The sequence below is a fragment of the Myripristis murdjan genome, chromosome 11 (genome assembly GCF_902150065.1).
Source record: "Myripristis murdjan chromosome 11, fMyrMur1.1, whole genome shotgun sequence".
In the NCBI taxonomy this organism is placed as follows: Eukaryota; Metazoa; Chordata; class Actinopteri; order Holocentriformes; family Holocentridae; genus Myripristis; species Myripristis murdjan.
Window position 1 is genome coordinate 18178259 of NC_043990.1, and position 18749 is coordinate 18197007.

The 18749-nt window shown below is 42.5% G+C and overlaps 2 protein-coding genes across 4 annotated transcripts in view; one reads left to right on the forward strand and one right to left on the reverse strand.

The window, feature by feature from the left end:
- Window positions 1–1679: 1679 nt before the first annotated feature.
- The window catches only part of kcnq4 (potassium voltage-gated channel subfamily Q member 4), a 60099-nt gene continuing 43029 nt past the window's right edge, over window positions 1680–18749 (reverse strand). For 2 of the 3 annotated variants that reach the window (XM_030064548.1, XM_030064547.1), the window contains exons 12-14: window positions 13871–14002; window positions 13420–13558; window positions 9212–13038 (exon numbers count right to left, since the gene is read on the reverse strand). In XM_030064548.1, the coding sequence (XP_029920408.1) occupies window positions 12835–13038; window positions 13420–13558; window positions 13871–14002 (475 nt within the window). In that variant the 3' untranslated portion in view covers window positions 9212–12834. Of the gene's footprint in view, window positions 1694–9211; window positions 13039–13419; window positions 13559–13870; window positions 14003–18749 lie in introns of those variants that run through there. The other variant, XR_003929021.1, reaches the window with a different exon arrangement.
- Window positions 6025–8141, forward strand: cfap300 (cilia and flagella associated protein 300). Its single transcript, XM_030064557.1, has 7 exons — window positions 6025–6134; window positions 6332–6413; window positions 6803–6879; window positions 7028–7181; window positions 7279–7451; window positions 7600–7666; window positions 8010–8141. Exons 1-7 carry the CDS (start codon window positions 6025–6027, stop codon window positions 8139–8141), a joined length of 795 nt encoding a protein of 264 aa, XP_029920417.1.

An 18749-nucleotide genomic window follows, 5' to 3' on the forward strand; every position in this document is an offset into this window, starting at 1 on the left:
ATAAAGAAGGATTTTTAATCTTTGGCACAACTGAGAAGTGGATTGTGCAAAGGGGGCTGCAACCCAACATCAGGAATATGTCTCCAATATTTTTTACATGCAGTTTGGGTTTTCACCTTTTCTATCTTTCCAAAATCAAACACAGGAGACAGGGAGGGAGATAAGGAGAAGAGACCATGAGAGAAACTAAAGATGACCCCATGATTACCCGCGATGATGAACATAATAATGGCAACGATGACGTGGCTCTAATCCCTGTTAAACGGTCCTTCCATAAGCATCTGAGAGCTGAGAGTGGGGATATTGGGGAATTGGAGCCAAGTCAAGCATCTTAATTGTTTGAGTGACATTTGGGAATAGGAAACACAGCCTGTATTGACAGACTCCAGGCCAGATAATGTCATTTGGCTCAAAAACACAATCAATTGCTGGCTGCTCTGGCCCCTTTTTGGCAGGTCACATCCATTCAGTTGTACTCACTAACCAGAGGCTAAGTGCTCTGCTTCAGGCCTTCCCAACCCAAGAGATATTTTACGCTGCTGTTATCACCGGGAGCGGGCATTCTCTGTCAAGTGCCTCGAGTGGCTCGGCCAATTTCTGTCTTTCTTTCCTTTTTTTTCTTTGGCAACACGTTACAAACACACACAAACATTTGGATAGTTATCAGGGAACAAATGAATGAGGAACTAACCTCCAGTGAACCATTAGTTAACAGGCAGTTATTGAGTAACTCCTAATCAACTGTTATAGAGTAGTTAATGATTATTTAATTGTGAAATAACTGTTAGATATTATTTTAATGAACTAATATGCAATTAATTGTTCATGTGTATCTGTAAATCCTTATAATGGTCCTTTACTTAATGCATAGTTTTTGATTACGTCTGAATAATGCACTAAACGGCTATTTAAAAAAAAAAAAAAATCATGATTACCTGTCCACCTGTCCATTAGTTGCCAGTTTTGTGGGTCACTGTTTTGTGAAGTTACATTTAGGTATGATTTCTCCATTTACAAGAAATCTTTGTTTCTCGATACAGATTTTTTGTTATTATAGACGTGCACCTAGTAAAATATTCAAATACAGAAACTGGTAACTGATGTGCACATAACAATCATGAGCTATGCATTAAGTAAAGGACCATTATAAAGATTCACAGATACCTGTGAACAATTAATTACACATTAGTTCATTAAGATAATATGCACAGTCGTTCCTCAATCAACTAATCATTAGCTGCTCTGTAAAAGTTGATGAATATTTACTGAAGAACTGACTGTTAACTAACTTAACTCGGTTTCACTGGCAGCCGGTTCCTCGTTCATTCCCTGGTTATTCCCTGGTAACTCTTTCTTTCTCTCCTATAATAAGACATGCAACACTGTGTCAGACTCATTACCTCACTGTTGTGCAGACCTGTTCTTGCAGCTACACCTTATACATCCCCAAAGGCACGAGGGAGTATGGATAGCCATCTGGTGTATAAAGCGTCCCGAGGCGAGACTCTGTGGTGCTGGTATGAATGGAATGGAGCTCAGAAGAGGAGCTTGCAGTCCAGTCACTTACCCTACGTAACTTTGCTGACACAGCAAAACCTCGAGAGAGAGAATTAGGAGTGGGAATGCCTTTACCTGCACCAGCACTGACACTTCTACCATACATCAAAGATAGGCCCAACTCAGTATCCTTTACCTGCTGGTCTCTTCATTCAACAGGTTGGAAGTTTCTGGACAATTCTCCAACCAGAGAGTTTATTTACACAGGAGCAGAGTCAGGAAAATGAACAGCCTATTACATGGGGAAACACATGGGAACGAGCTCAGCACTAGTTACACGCCTGCCAGTTGGCCTGACTTGGCCACTGAAAATATAACAATGAAAAATCGAATCAAAACACCAGCAATAGCTTGTTTCTACAACTTCGCAATTATCGTTGCTAACACACACTCCATCTCCTGTAGATGTAATGTTACACATTGGACGGATTAAGCCCAGTTACGGTGCAGGAGTCCAACATGCAAAACCTAAACTACAAGATCTGCTTGAGATGACTCGCCTAATATCAAGTGAAACGCTGCCACAAGTAATTTGACTTGCAGGGAGGGGGAAGTGGGGAAAAGCAATCTTCCAGTGTGACTACAATGCATCGCTCTACTGAATGAAAAAATCCTACAGTCTAGTCATGATGATTTCAACTTGTGTATGCTTGCGCTTCAGGCAAGCTTGGAAAGTGTCTGCTGAGAAATTTCTGACTCCTTTGAGTTTCAGATTTGTTGTATTTTAATTAAGGGATTGGTGATAGTTGGACAACTTAAATCTAAGATGAATAAAACTAAAATTAAAAACTGAAACATGTTTATTCCTAAACCCACTGACCTTGGCCTTGGTGTGTGCGTGTGTGTGTGTGTGTGTGTGTGTGTGTGTGTGTGTGTTTGTGTGTGTGTGTCTCAGACAGGAACAAGTGAAGACTGCTCTCTAGAGGTCGTTCTGTGCTCACACACTCAGTCATGCAAAAGCAAATACCATCCCAGTTACTAAAGAGTCAAGCCTGGAGCGGAGAAACCATCATCATCATCATGATCATCATCATCATGTTTCCCTGGGTTTGTATAGCTGCTATATAAGAATATGAAAAAAAAGTGAAAGGCACACAGATCAGTTAAGTTACACGGCTATCCAAATCACTGAACACCTGTTTTAATGTATATTTTTTCCATCAGTAAGCCTTATATTAGGATTCATCAACAAAAATTAACGATGTCACATGATTAGCCCTACAACTCCCAGCATTCAACAGCTGTGACTTCCTCGCCTGCCTCTCCTTCCTGCCTGCCTGCTTATAATTGTGATCCTGATAGGCCCATAATGACCAGGAAATTACCACATAGCAATCAAGCAGACAATGAGCCCAGCGTGAGAATAACACCTGCAGCTACACGGCTTAACTCACTGATGTCAGCAGGAAACTCCGGCCTGAGAAGTGTCATAACATCCATTTGGTGTGATTTTCTGTCTCTCTCTCGGAGCTGGAGCAGCTTTGGGTTGCTTTGGGGCTCATCACTGTCTGCTTTGCCAGACCAAATTATCTCCAGGATCACTTTTTTTGATTATGATGGTGTTTGAACTTTAAATATAGTTCAGTGTGTCACTCCCATGTGGCTGTGTGATTATCATCATCTTGTCCAAGACAGTTTAGTGGTAAAGTTGTGACGGTGAAATGTGAAATGTTTTCTTGTTCAAGCTCACCCTCCATAGTGGGAGATGTAAAGACAATTTTATATGTTTACAGAATAGCTATTAGTCTCATGTGACAATACACTTCATGATAATAATCCTCCCTGTAACCTATAACCTGTGCTCATTAGAAACAGGCTGGCTTGACATAATAAGAGTTCATGATGAATATCTCAGTGTCTTATCTCTGTGTATTTCAGTGATCACTCTGTAGTGGTTTGTTGTTTATTTGCCACTATTGAACTTTATTGTCCTCAACAGCATCACAGTTTTTATGTATGGAGACACCGGCAAAGAAATCATAGACACTACCGATGCTACAAAGATATCAGCGTCTTTGAAGGTTCAATCTTTTATTTACAAAGGTCTTCTTGCCTGCACAGTGTGATTTTTCCTTTCCCAGCAGAAGTGTGAAACCTGTCGATATAATTCCCCCTTACAAAACGCTCTTGGATGGAATAAGACAGAGGCTTTCATGTTCAAACACCACAGAGAGGAGAGGCGCTTTACTTCTCAGGACTTTGTACTTAGAAACAATAAGGCAGTGAATACTTCACTAAGTATCAATAAGTATCAATAATCATCAATAGGCATCATCATTTTATTCTAAGAATGCTAACTAGGTGTGCTTTCTTTTTAATCATATAATTTTTGTCATTTTTTACTCTTACATTTTAATTAGAACTCACTGGTGTAATATTTAATTATGGCTTTATTTGTACTCCTTTCTAAAATTTCATTCAACTTCATATTTATCTGAGTAATGAAATCAAAGAGGCATTATGACATTGTTGCATTATCATGTCTTGATGGTGTCCACACGGGTTATGGTGCTCTGACTCAAGGAAGTGTTTGGCAGCCCCTCTTGGCTCCTTGATTGGGGAATACCAGGGTCCAGGGGTCCTGTGTTGGAATGTGAGCAGGATTTGCTGGGAGTTACAGTTGCCCTATAACCTTCACTAGTGAGAGCCTTCAGAAGAAGAGGAACACAGCGTCCTGGCATGTCAAGTGAATGAAAATAAGTCAAAATTCATCTGGGGCCCCTACATGAGCTAAATGGAGGCTGCCTAGTAAAAAAAAAAAAAAAAAATGTTGATGGATGGGTATGATGGTACAGCGCTGGAGCAATCAAAGCTGCCATGTTTTTTTGCTCTGGATGCTCACGTATTCCTGTCAGACTGAACAAACCTTACAAAGGAACCATTTAGTAGTCAATCAAGAAATCACCTGAGGAGCACATCTGTGGTTTGATTCAGAGGTTCCCAAACATCTTCATATCAAAGACTCGGGAGGGAGGGAGAAAAAGAGGAAAAAATGAGGAATAAAGAAGAGAGAAAAGGAAGGACTGAAAGAGAGAGGAGAAGAGAGAGACGGGGCGGTGGGGTGGGCAGAAAGATAGAAATACATCATGAAGCAGGGAAATAGTGAGCACAGAGTGAGAAAAGGTGAAATATAAATTTTAGGCTGATTTGCTGGTGCACAGCAACTCATAAGCAAGTATAGCCTTCAGCTAAATAATAATAAATCTAAAAGTAAATCCATGACCGGTGTTTCGTAGAAAACTTTTTCCATTGCCCACTCACCTCACTTCCTCAGAGCTCTCTGTGTGGAAAGAACATCCTTTGTTATTGTCTACAGTGAGTTGATGTCATTATCATGCAAATGTTTACATGTTTTTTTTTTATGTATTTGTTTACTCATGGTTTATTTGATAGGAACCAATACAGTGTACATAAACAAACTGACAGAGAGCCAATGCAAATATTGTAGTGCTTGTAGTGGATTCTAATTTGCAAACCCGTAATGGGGCTTGTGCAAAAATAATTTAAGAGATTTAAGAAAAAAAAAAAAAAAGGTAAACTGGTTTCAGCAAGACACAATAAAAAAGGAGATAGTTAAAAACAGAGTGGGAAAAGATATGAACCAGCTCTCTTAAAAGTGGTGAAGTTTGCAACAAATTTCAAGTGGTGAAGTAGCGAGTGCCAAGACTTTGCTCCTTTCAGAGAGAAAGCTGGCTGAGCAAAAGATGAATTTTGCAGAACTGAACTTTCCAGTTGCCACTTGAAGCTGCTCTGCTGGATCTGCTGCAGCTCTGCAGTCTGTTCATGTTCTGCACAGAGGCTGAGGAGAAAGCCCATTTACACATTTGAACACAAGCTTTGACCTGCACAATGAAAATTAATAATTTGAAATATTGTATTTACGTATAATGATGTGATGCTACTTTATTTGCTTTTTGTCCCAGATTTTTTTATTGGTGATATCACACCCGGCGGGCCAGCCCAGAGGGAGGCAGAGTCGCTCCAGGGCTGCTGGGGTTTCGGACTGCATGACAAGAGCGCCCTCTAGTGGCTGTGAACCCGCCGTGCGCGACTCTGCGTGAATGAAGCCGTTTCCTCAGTTTCCAAGTAAGAAAGTCAACCTGTGGCTCGGTCATTTTCATAGAAACACCCCCTCCCTCCACAAATCTTTTGTCCTGTTCGTGTCCCAGGCGGAGTCTCATTGACTCGCTGCTCGGCGGGGCTCATTAATTAACTTCTGGCGCTTTTGGTTGAACTATTCTTCAATTTGAGTCCACTCCCACAGTGAGAACAATTGTTAAAACTGTGTGTAAAACCCTAACTTAATGGGGAAATTAAGCTATTACAAAGGAAAATAAATAATGAAGTGAACTTAAGGCTTGTACGTATGAGTTTTAGACCCTATAAAGTAGGTAGGCGTCCGTTGCTGTGGTAACGAGTACACAAACCTGAGTGCAGCGGCCTACAAGCATCGCTCCCTTAGTAAACATGGCAGGAGAGAAGCACGCGTTTGAACCCAGCTTTTCATTTAGTCCTCTTCCTTCCAAGAAGTTCTCCTTCCTGCACGACAAAGCCACTTTAGGGTTGTTCATGAAATGGTGAGAGATGTGAGACAGTGTGTTTGGTTTGCTAGTGTCTCCTGCTGTCAGTTAAACTGCATAGAGGACATGAATGAATGTGTGTGTGTGTGTGTGTGTGTGTGTGTGTGTGTGTGTGTGTGTGTGTGTGTGTGTGTGTGTGTGTGTGTGTGTGTGTGTGTGTGTGTGTGTGTGTGTGTGTGTGTGTTATATTTCAGGTCCATGTTGGGGAGGATCTCAGTGCAGGCTTACAGCTTTGACCAGAGCTTCTATCCTTACAACAGTCAAGACTTTACACTGGTGAAGACACACACACACACACACACACACACACACACACACACACATACTGCCTTCCAGCATGAGATAAATTACTGTTTACGTTACTCCTTTGAGGACACAGTCGCACAGACTTTTTGGAATATATAGGCCACATGCTTGACCCTTATCTGTCTTATTCATAATTCATGCTTTTTGCCTTTTTAAGGAGATTTCCAAATTCTGTGTCTGGCTTGTCTTTGAATCCGACCACAGAGTAGTGGGTGTCTCTGAGCTATTTTGACCCGAAACATTACATTCTTAAAGACGCAAAAGCTCAAACACCAAGATGCGGAGGAAAACGGTGCTAATAAACCTCACAAAAAAAAAAAAAAAAACCTAAACTAGCTCTAATGTCACTCTATGTGCAGAGTTTCTTCAGAGACCCTAATGTGGCAGCCATGTTGAGGAAGATGGAGGCCTGGGGAGCCTGGGTGCCTCTTGGTATGTCAGTTCCCCCACACAGCCTTGCATCACTAATAGAGGCAAATTGAGCTTGTCTACCCGCAAATTCAGTCAGATGTCTGGAAGTGATTTCATTTTTGATTCCTCTCTCCCTCTCTCTCTCTCTCTCTCTCCCTCCATGTTTTAGACAGCCCAGTGGTGTCTGTTGATGTGGAGGTGGTGCCGTGCACTAAAGTCTCCATGGAGCTGTTTGACCCCATCTACTCTTGTGGGATCGTGAGGCCCTGTGGCCGTATTGTCGGTTGCCTCCATGATGTCTACCCCGACTATGACGAGCTCAGACAGGTGACTCTCTCTCTCTCTCTCTCTCTTTCTCTCTGTGTGTGTCTCTGCACTTCACTGCTAACCCTGAGCTTGTCTGCGGCCTCCTCTGTTCCTCCAGATGCTGCAGGAGGAGGACTCGGAGCACTACTACGTGGTCGGGAGAGAGGAGCGGGGCGAGTTTCTGTTCCGCCTCTTCAAGCACCTGTGCTTGGGAGGAGAGCTCTGTCAGCACGAAGACGCCATTGATCCTTACATCAACACCACAAAGCAAATCTACAAAGATCTGATCAGGTGGGGCTCAGACATTTTACCTCCTTTCCTGTCTTCTCTACTCCATACTGTCCAATAAAGTAGAGACAGACCTCTGTAAACATACAAAAACATAATTCATGCAATAGGGGTGACATGGCTGCTGTGTAATTTCATTCTCCATCCTTAGTGTGCAGAAGGATCCAGAGATTAAAGAGATCAGTGTCATCTCCACAGTGCTCAAAGTCTGTGCTTATGTAAGTGCGTGTTTACTGTCTGTGTTTGTGTGCTCATACTCACTAGATGATATTAGGCTCTATCTTTCAGAATTTCAGAACATTTCAGATTACCGAATGAATGCTCACCAGTGAAGTGATGATTAATTAAATATGAATGGTCAACCTGAAGATCATCACTCATACTGCTACTATTCGCAATCAATAGGTAAACAGTTAAGAATCTAGCTACTAACTGTACGACAGCTGCATTGCTTGCTGGAGATTTATATTTTGTGGATTGCAGTCAGACAAGCGAGTGCCACAGCAGCTGTTTCCATCAGTGCATAAAATCCATACACAGAGTTTCCTTTGTCCCCTGCAGGATGAGCACGGGCGATGTTATCCTGGGAGACAAGACGAGGAGCAGACATTTGCCTACATGATTATTGACCCCTTCAAAAGGCACGTGGCTTTGTTGTATCACTGCTACGGGGTGGGAGACGTCTCGCTGTGACACCGAAGACATGGAGGTGTCCTGCAGGAAAGTCCACATACTCCACGCTCTGCTGCCTGTCTGTCTCCCACTAGGGGACATGGCTGCCAGCTGTGGGTGTGAACACATGAGCTCTGACTGGGGCCACCCTTCGTCTAAGGAACGAGTTGAGTAACACGGTTTGGTTTTGTCCGGCTCTCCTTCACTACTGATGGGAGAAAACTGAGTGAAATCAGCAAAGTGAAGAGTAAAATGCCTGAGCAGCTGCAGTATGAAGACAGATGCTTTCCGGTTTGAGTTGCAAAGAAGAAAGACTGATTATTTTGTTCTGTTAAATGCTGGCATTAAAATGTTTTGGAACAACCTGGCAATTGGATTCACGCCTGTCTTTATACACTGAGACAGCTTTTATCACACCACCCCTCTCTCTGCTTCTCCCACCGTCCACCAGGAATTTGAGTATTTAATTTGGCAGCCTACACCAGCTGAGCATGGACAAATTCTTCTTTTTTTTAAATGTATTATTATTATTTTTATTTTATTTTTTTGGCAGTTAACAAGTTGAATATCTGGGTCCAGTATCCACTCTTGAAACAGCTTTGAATTTAGACATCAATTGAAACAAATCTAAGTCACCAAAATGACTTTTCATGATTTATGACAAATTACTAAATAGTTTTGGTGCATTATTATTATTATTTTATTTAAAAAATGTATATCCTATGGTATTTTGAAGCAAATTGGATTTTTATTTTTTGTCCTGCTCTAAATGGGTTGTGTGCCGTGAGTCTCTGCTGGTTCAAAGTCAGCGATCCTGTGCTACCAAAACATCAATACTCACTCACATGGCTTGGGATATTTCCATTACCTAATTTATCTAAATGCCACAGCATCTAATGGGGTGTATCAGCTGCACTTGTTTACTGGACTGTCTCCATGATATTTTGCTTATTTCATCATTTCCTATGTGCTTTTAATGATGAGTCTATTCTATAGTTTTTCCACAATGCGTGGAAACTTGCATGCGACACACAAACATCAAACATACAGTATTATGTTTTGAGGGGGGCAAAAAGACAGCAAAACCAACATTCAGTCCAAAGAGCTTTATTGAAACAAATAAATTAATAAGTTAGTCAAGTGAGCTAATTTTGTTCTCAGCAGATAAGCTTTTGTTTGTCTCTCTTTCCATGATCAGATAGATGTGTACATTAGTTTAGAAAATAAGGACTTTGAAAAGCGCCATATTTCATCAAACAGTAGCTCCATCAATTGGAATTGGAAGACTTTGTGGTTAGCATTTTACTTATTGCTTTGACATGTTAATGTGTCACTTTAACAATATTTCCAATACATAAGTGAGCAGTTAAAGGGCAAGGGGCTGGAATGTCAGATGGCAGCAAGTCACTGAATGATGAATGGTCAGTTGTTATGGAGGAGAACAGAGAGAGAGAGAAAGAGAGAGAACGTGCAGAGGAGTTTGATCATGCATAGCATTCATGTCAGTTAGGCAATCAGTTACTGTATCTCTTAATGGTTTCCTAGACTAGCGCCCCCTAGTGGCCTCAGAGGTAGTTGTGTGGAAGCCATTCTGATCTATGTGACATGCTTAATGAACAGACACATGCCTGGAAAAGTTCCCTGTGACGACACAAATGTCCATGCCTCCAGCCCCCACGTACGAGATCTGACACAATTGTGAATACAATAAGGGTGTCAATGCGCAGAGGTCCTGATAGTTACAAGGATGTGCTAAACATGTCCCTACTTGGTATATATTGTCAGAAAATATCAAAGGTTGCAGCAATCATAAAAGAATAACACCCTAAAATTGTGTATGTAGTAATAACACTTTTCATTTAGTTTCTTTCTTCTTAGATCAAGGTTTTGCAAAAAAGAGCATGGCTATCCCTGTGCAACATCCCTATCAAATACAGTATCTATGAAATTTTCTCCTCAAAGCAGCATTTATATTTGATTTTGAGACAGAGGACGGACACGTCATGTAATGCAACCACACCATATCAGTTACAGAATAAGGACATAGAAGGCACAGGTCATTTCCTTTCATGTCATGGATCAAGACTTTACAGGGGACACCCAAAAGTTTTTCTAATACTGGGGCCACCGCTAACGACAACATGCAATACAGTGGTTATCAAGTAGCTCAACACTCTAGGTGACAATGAAGTAACAGCACTGTCTAAAACAAGCAGGCATCTCTGCTAATTTAAGCCAAAAAAATAAAGCTGTTTAGCATTTCACAATGAAATGAACGCGTAATTGTATGATGCCAACAGCAATCTCTGAAGTCCCGTGACAGTGCCATTATAACCCACATGGCAACAAGAGCACCAGATCATGCCATGCTGAAGAGACAGAACGCTAAAGTACATTCACTGTTTGGGATCTAGGCTTGGTTCGAATGGAAAAGTGGAGCACCTGAGTCAACTGGCTTGTCTGGACCAAATGAATGTTTCTGTGTGTGTGTGTGTGTGTGTGTGTGTGTGTGTGTGTGTGTGTGTGTGTGTGTGTGTGTGTGAACCTGCTGTGTAGGTTCAACTGTCTCATTCATGATTCAACTTGACAACAATGCTACATTTATTTACCTTATGTAAAGACTGTATCTAACTAAACTAAAAATATATTAACTTAAACCCTACATTCACTTTTTAACAAACCAAACCTTTTTTAAAAAATCATAGAAATTTGACATCGGCCATTATAGACTACGCAAAAATCAAGTGCATGAACACAATTACAGTAAAGAAATCAACAGACAAAACTATACAATGCAAAATATATGTGTTACATTTATCAAGTCGAGTGCCAAAAGTATTTAAGTAAAGGAGTTGTGTGTGTGTGTGTGTGTGTGTGTGTGTGTGTGTGTGTGTGTGTGTGTGTGTGTATGTGTGTGTGTGCGTGTGTGTGCGTGTGTGTGTGTGTGTGTGTGTGTGTGTGTGTGTGTGTGTGTGTGCACGCTTCTACATGCACTCTCCAGTTCTGTCCACAAGCACAGATTATCAGCTGTGCATGAAGAAGAAAGTGAACAAACAAAATGATAAAGTGGACACAGTAACACTACTATCTGTCTGTGGTGACGTTGTAAAGCTGGAACCATTTCCTAAGACACATGCATTCACCAAGATAATGGCCCGGACTTCATAGTTTTGACCTGGACAGGCAATTCACTATCCACAATCGTACCATATACTGGCCAGCGCCTCCAAGGCTGCTTACTGCAAGTGCATATTTTAAAAAGAAGGAACATTTGATGACCAGACTTTACATAAAATAGACTGAATTATTACTGATTTCCTGAACCAGCTGACATGGAACAACTGACCAGAGGCCAGATGTGAGTGATGAGGAGCAATGCAGAAAATGGGACAGAATCGTTTACATTCTGGGACCTGGGATCAGTGTGGTGTTATCTACAGCACTGGAGAAACATGCACGTCTGAGGGGTGGGCTGCAAGACACAGGAGGCTAAATGGGCTGGTAGAAACAAGCTTGGGCTAAGAAATTTGTGATTTTTTTTTTTTTACCTCTAAACTTCTGGAAGGAAATTTTGGCTCTGTTTTTTTAAGAACTTGTCTTACTTGAATGCTAGCTTTGCCAAAAAGAGGAGTAATGTCTTGTTTTTTGCAAGTGGGCTTGTTGGAGACAGAACTTTTGAGTAGAAGAAATGAGACTGAAGCATATCTGCAAACGATGTAACTACAGCACTGTGCAGGACCCACCAGTTACCTGAGATCCCACACAAGGCATTCTTCATTTTTGGCATTTAAACCAGAATTTCCATCTCTGTGTTTCCCTTGTTTGGCTGGGCAGCAGTACCATGTTGTGCGATCTGGACTCAGGGAGGTCTGGTGCTTGGATGAGGTGGATGTCGGGTGATTCTGCCCTTCCAGGTTCCAGGGTGCAGATTATTCCTGCGTCGATGCTCCTTCAGCGTTTGGTTGTCAGTCGAGTGGTATGAATGCAATGTGGATGTACTACATTCATCTAAGCATGAAGAGGTGTGATGGCAATCATAACAGCGCCCGATAAGGTACCGAAAGAATGACTGTCAGGGCACTTGCAGCACTGTTCATGTCCAGGCAAAGTCAAAAGATTAAATGACCTTGAAGAGTCAACTGATTTAGGCAGCCAGAAACAGACAAAGAAAATGGAGATGGGGAAAACAAGAAAACAAGATTTCGTCCAAACATTTACAAAACTTCAGAGCTCAAAGTCTGATATCTACAGTTGCAGCTTTAAAGTAGGCATAGATATATAGTAGGAAGTGGTGAGGGAGTGAAACTGGTTCAGTAGTCAAGTAGTAAGTTGTGTAGCGTTCATTTGTCCTCTCTGCTTCTCCACCCGTATTTAGTGGTTTGAGAGGAGTGTGCGGTGAGCAGCTTTGGCTGGGGCTCTGTTCAGGTGGAGCCATCTGGTGGCCTTTGCCTGTACGTTCAGACAAAGCTCGTCTCTAGAAACATTCACTTGAAGAAGATGGGCGAGGATGCAGTTGTCAGATGGAGGGCATAAAACCACATTGCAGACAGAAATTCAACCTGGTGATGGGGAAGAAAGAGACAGACGGAGCAACAGAGATGTCATAGTTGTCAGTTCCTGCGGTGATGATTCAGCCAAAGGAAGACGTACTGTAAAGGGTTTGTGTCTGTGTTCAAACAGTTTGTGTGTGTGCCCTCAGTTTTCTCTGCCAGGGTCATTCCAAATTCCCACTCTCAGACTGGGAGATGTTGAGTGTGTTAGCCGAGGGGAAGAGCTCCCTGTGGTCCGTGGGACTGTGGTAGTCTGACGTCAAGTCTGGCTCCAGGAGGGAGGACAGGGTAAAGTGGGACGAGCCTTTCTTTAGGCACTGGGAGTAGAAGTTGAGCAGGAGGTCCAGCTTGTTCTCTATGGACTGTACCTGGGTAAACACACCCACAGATTATTTTTAAATGCTGCTTCACTGCTAAACTATAATGTGTCCTTTGTTTCAGGTTCATTTCACTGCTTATCCTCAAACATTTTACAGCAACCTTTTCACATCCAGCCACGCATGCATACCACTTTATTTAGCTGCAGACAAAAAAAAGAGAGTTTATTTAGAGGGTCCAGTGCGAATATTAAATTTAGCATCATCTCAGCATCTAACCCTAGTAGTAGCATAGCTGATATGAAGTTGGAGTATTTAATTTAAGCATCAACATTTACCTCAACTGTGAAACTTAACTGATCCAATTCATCTCATTTTACTTGATTAACACTTGAACACTTGATTAATGCAGAACAAATCAAACTACGCTACCTGTTTCTCCACTTTGACCACACGTCCCATCATGCTTAGTTCATCCAGTGGGTCCAGTTCTGGTGGCGTCTTCTCTCCCTTTTCAGGGCGAATCCTCTTATCAGGTTGGACGGCACCTCGCCCAACGATCTGGTCCACCCTTTCACACAAATTCAAGGGTAAATAACACAGTCAAAATGCTGGACCATTTGAAGCTCTTGGAGGGAGAAGTGCTATACTGAGAAAACAGACCCTACATCAGAAAGTACAGTAAAAACTCAAGGTTGACGAAAGTGAGGGAAACAAACCTGCACCTTCTTTTTTGATAACTTTTCAAAGTGCATTTCAAGCCTCATCATCTTTCACTTGGAAAAAACTGAAACTGAAATTGTCAACATTTAAATTGCATGCACAGAAGCAAGCGATAGAGCAGCAGTGTGTTGTGAATGGCCCAAACACACGTGACACCAACCGTGACTGCAGGCTCTTGATGCGACCCAGCATGTCCAGGTGTCCAGCAGAGTACTGCTCTATGACGTCCTTCACATCGTACGGACGCAGCGTCTCCTTAAACTTCCTCTTGGCCACGAGGAACTTCAGGATTCTGCACAAGCACAATTTCACAGACACACATCAAGCACACACACATCAAGCCCACCGTAATTGTTCCTCTTGGCACCTCTGAGTGCCTCACACCATGCACAATAAGGATATACAGTAAACCTTTAGAAAAATGCAGAGGCAAGACAGCTATCAAAGGATGAGCCCCTCCGTGAGAGCAACAAGATTAATTATAGCCACAGTGACCTTATCATTCACAAACAGTGGAATAAAGCGAGCAAAGGAGGCTTCCAGAGGGAATACCCCCCCTATTAGACCATGCCTTTACCATTGTGATGATGACAACATCTCACAGGGACATTTGCTTATCAGTGCTCACAGCCTGGACTGCTGCCTCAGCAATCAGCAAATAGCCAGCACAGATAGTGGTGAAGCAACAGACGGGCACCTCTAACAGAAGGCTCCCCCAGTTCTCCCCCTCTTGTCAACATGACAGGCTTGTTGGAGTCCCAGCTGCTCATTCTCCCAGTGCACACAGCTCATCATCACCACCCACATCCCACCGCAGGAAGGGGAGTGAGGGGGATCGGGCAGAGGAATGTTGACCCAGCAGTACTGTGCTCGACAAAAGCATCACTGACAACATCCTCTGCCACAGTCACCCCGGCTGCACGTCACTCTAGGGAGTGTAGGATGTGCGAGAGATAATGGGAAGGGAGGTGAGGAAAGTGTGAGTGTGTATGAGTGCGTATGAGTGTAGGTGTTTTGCCATATGTTGTGAGGACCAGCCATTGAGAAACTACTGTTCTAGTGAGGACAGTTTGGGTTGTGAGGACCTTTTGTGTGGTCTGCACAAAGGAAAAAGGAAAATTGTGGCTTATTTGTGATGGTTAGGGTTAAGGTTAGAATTAAGCTTAAGGTTATGATTAGGTTAGGCATAAGTTGGTTATGGATAAGATTAGGAAAAGGCTGTAGAGAATAAATATAAGTCAATACAGTAATACACTGTGTGTGTGTGTGTGTGTGTGTGCGTGTGTGTGTGTGTGCCCAGTGTTCTGTATTGGGTTAATCAAGTCCCCTCTTATCACTTGTGCAATAGGCGGCCCAGAGATGCTGGCTTCGCAGAAGGACCGGAAACACCTTATGTTAGCACGACAAAACATACACACTCAAGCTGTCATCTCACCCGGTGATGGATTGCACCACAACTCAAGCTGGGAGAGGAGGAGGGAGGGCAAGGAAGGAGAGTTTTTTTTTTTTTTTTTTATGAGGAATCCTATCTCTAACACCCAGAAGAGGCTTAGTCCACTATAATGCCACCACTCGACTTCACAGGAGGAAGAAAGGAACCATGCCAAAGGTGTTGAGAGCAGAAGACCAGAAATATTCAGCTGTTTGAAGAAAATATGGACGGACACACACACACACACGCACACAAACATGCACAAAACATATACTGTACACTTCGACTCAAATATACACACAGTTGCACACGCACAATCACACATACATGGGCTTGGCTGGTGCAGGTGAAACCCCAACTTGTGACAGGGGGTCAGTTTCAGAAATAACCACTGTAACCTTTGATGAGGTCTGCTGAGCTTGCATATACCACAGCCCTGAAATATAGTGGCAAGAAGGTATGGCTAAAGGAGAGGGGAAGAATGAGAGAAAGAGATTAGGAGGTGCAGTGGTCCACAGCTGGCACCATAGCAGCCATCAACGCACTCTTCCCCCTCATGCAGCACTCTATTTCTTGATGACTCCTGCATTTGGGGTATTTTTGCAGGCGGCCTTTTAGTATTTTGCAGGTAGATGCAGATTTTTTGCCAGGGTGGGTCTCAGGTGTGGGTAAAAGAAAGGGTTAGGGAAACAAGAGAGGAGGACTTTTGATTTGGATCCTCCAAGGGTTTCTCCAGAATGCTGACTCTCTTTCTCGGTTATGTGAATTGGCTTTCATAATACATGGTCAGGATTGAGCGTCCTCCCCCGCCACAAAAAAAAAAAAAAAAAAAAAAAAAAAAACCTTCGGCTCCGGCTCCACCACTGGCAGTGGCACAGTACAGCTGGCATCGCTTGCAGAAAAACATTATATCTACTGTTAGGAAGCTGAGATGTGAAAACACAGCATGGCAGTAGATTGGAGGGACAGGAAGTGTCATCTAGGCTCCAAAATGCTTGAATAGCTAGTGCAATATTTTTGCAATTCAGCAAACCTGAATTCGCTCACCATTGTTCCTGATGGTCTCCTATGGCATGACTTTATCTGTGACTTATAAATGACTGTTATGCTGACACATATCCAGGCAGAGTGTGCCGGTGCAGGGGCTACACTGATTCTTCACCAAATGTGATGACCTGCTAAGTGCACCAAAGTGAAAACAAAAGCCAAGCATATTCATTTATTCTAAGGATAAAAATACACGGTGTAAACATGACTCAAAAAAAAAAAAAATGCTGAACCCTGACAAAAGATGATATTGTTAAAGGTGTCTTTAACTTTGTATTCAGTTATGAAGGAGCTCCAGAATTGCAGATATGCTGTGTTTTGTGCAGCTCTCCTTCTCCTCCTCGTTCTCCTCCCCGTTCTCCTCCCCCTTCTCCTCTTGCTCCCTCTAGCTGTCCCTCCTCACACAAACAGTACACCCTACACATTTGTTCAGCTAAGCAGCCGGGCACTGATAAACCACATGCATCTCTCTAAAGTGAAGTCTCAGCACTAAGGCCCGGTGCAAAAATCTACTTGTGTTTTAAAGACATCAATCATGACGCTTGGTAGGACTCTGCATTGGTGTGTGTGTGTGTGTGTGTGTGTGTGAGTGTGTGTGTGTTAGCACCCACACAGTGAAGCACCTGCTGTTTACACACCTGCACTATCTATAGGAACTCCCCCTCATCTATTGTCTGCAGTACAGAGCAGATGAGGTCAGAGCTATCTGCTGAGTCAAATGCAAACCCAAGGAGAGATCATATAATATCCTATCAGTGGAATAAAGGCATCAAACCATAATATATCATAATGTATCCATAGATCAGAAAACACATGCCCATATCTACAAAACACAGGTCAGGTTTACCATCTAAAATAAATGTTTCACTGAAGTAATCGTGAATGGGCACCAGGCTGAGGCAGCTAACAGTGATACACACATGGATTTACATATATCATAAAAGCCATTGCAAACAAGATGCAAGCAAAATCAACAAGCAACAATGTTACTGTATTAACTTAAAAATAGCATGCAGCATGTAGCACGTAGTAATTTTGAATATAGCACAAATTCAACTCAAAACACGAAACACATATAGCTACTGTCAAAGTCATCACTAAACAAATGATTAAAGAAAACAAAGGGAAACAGTTCATTTCTTACCTACATAGTGGTATTTGCCATTCAAGTGTAATAGATCCTTGAAGCTTGACCCAACAGCTCCTTCCCTGTCAGAACAAGCACTTCACTGCGACTCCAAAATGAATTAAATGCATCCGGATCTAGCCCACGAAACAATACGATTTCGTGCTGATACACCAAACAAATTAGTTCCACCAGTCAGCCAGCAAGAGGGCTGGAAAAGAGCATAGATAAAGAATCCCAAACAAATGTGTTGTTGTCCATCTTTCAAAGCATTTTTCCAGCTTTGGGTTGCCAGGAAAATATGGTGTTGTTTGGTGGGCCAGTTCCACATCAATTAATTTTGGTGGACAACTGTCCCAGTGAGGTGCTCATTTCTTACAAAAAGGGAAGGAGCCTGTGACACTCATACGGAGTAGCAAATATCACTGTGTGGGTAAGAACCTGAACTATCACTTTCAAGTCCCACTGAATCCTACAATAAAATGGGACCAAGACCCCATGGTACCCACTGTCCACTCGATTAGGAGGTACAGAAAATTCAAGAAAACAAGTGGCTTTGAGGTTTTGTGTCAACAGAGCTTCACTGAAGCTTGTAGTACGTTAACATGTTGGAGGGGAGTGAAAGGGCTTGGGACTGTTTGGAGTGGCTGATTGACTGCAGCATCCCTAAGTTGCCCCATGCAGTGTAATTGCCTTATGATTCCCTCCCTCTCCACCTCTGGGTGATGCGTGGTAAGTGTGCATGCCCCAGCACTGTGAAATGCTTCGGGTATGAAGATAAAGTGCTATGAAAATGTAATCTATTCTTCTTCTTCTTATTATTATTATTATTATTGTTACATATACAAGATTATTTTGTCATTTTTCAATTCAATCATGCACATATTTACTTCATAAATGAATGTTACACGCAGACGGTGTCACACTTCCACAAGAAATGCTACGAGTGTATAGCGCTGACACAGGGGACTGGGAAGGGAGCCGCTATAATCCGCTCACATCAAACCTCCCTGGAGGCTGGCCTGGCCCCAACACCAGATGTTTGCTGGCAATTGTAGTTTTTTCTGCCACCATCAGTGAAAAACTCAGCCCCCATTACTCTGTTTGCGTGTGCACTCATTCGACCGTGTGTGTGTGTGTGTGTGCGTGTGTGTGTGCACATGTGTGCAAGACATTATTGGTAGCTCTACAGGATATTCACACAGTTAAAGAATTCCTGAGGGTTGTGTTTTTGGCTATGCACACATTAAGACTTAATTTAGCATATAGGTTTGCCAACTGAGCATTTCTTCAATTAACTCACATGCACGCATTACACACACATGCTACACACACACACACACACACACACACACACACACAAAATCCTCTTATTGTGAGTAAAGTTACCTAATTTGCATAAAACTGTTCTCATGCACAAATAATTTCCTTTTC

Excerpts from the sequence above, each read along its gene's own strand:
- cfap300 (XM_030064557.1), top strand. The coding sequence starts at position 6,025 with ATGGCAGGAGAGAAGCACGCGTTTGAACCCAGCTTTTCATTTAGTCCT. Across the intron at positions 6,880-7,027 it reads GCCTGGGTGCCTCTTGGTAT|CCCAGTGGTGTCTGTTGATG; the intron begins GTCAGTTCCCCC and ends TGTTTTAGACAG. Across the intron at positions 7,452-7,599 it reads ATCTACAAAGATCTGATCAG|TGTGCAGAAGGATCCAGAGA; the intron begins GTGGGGCTCAGA and ends CTCCATCCTTAG.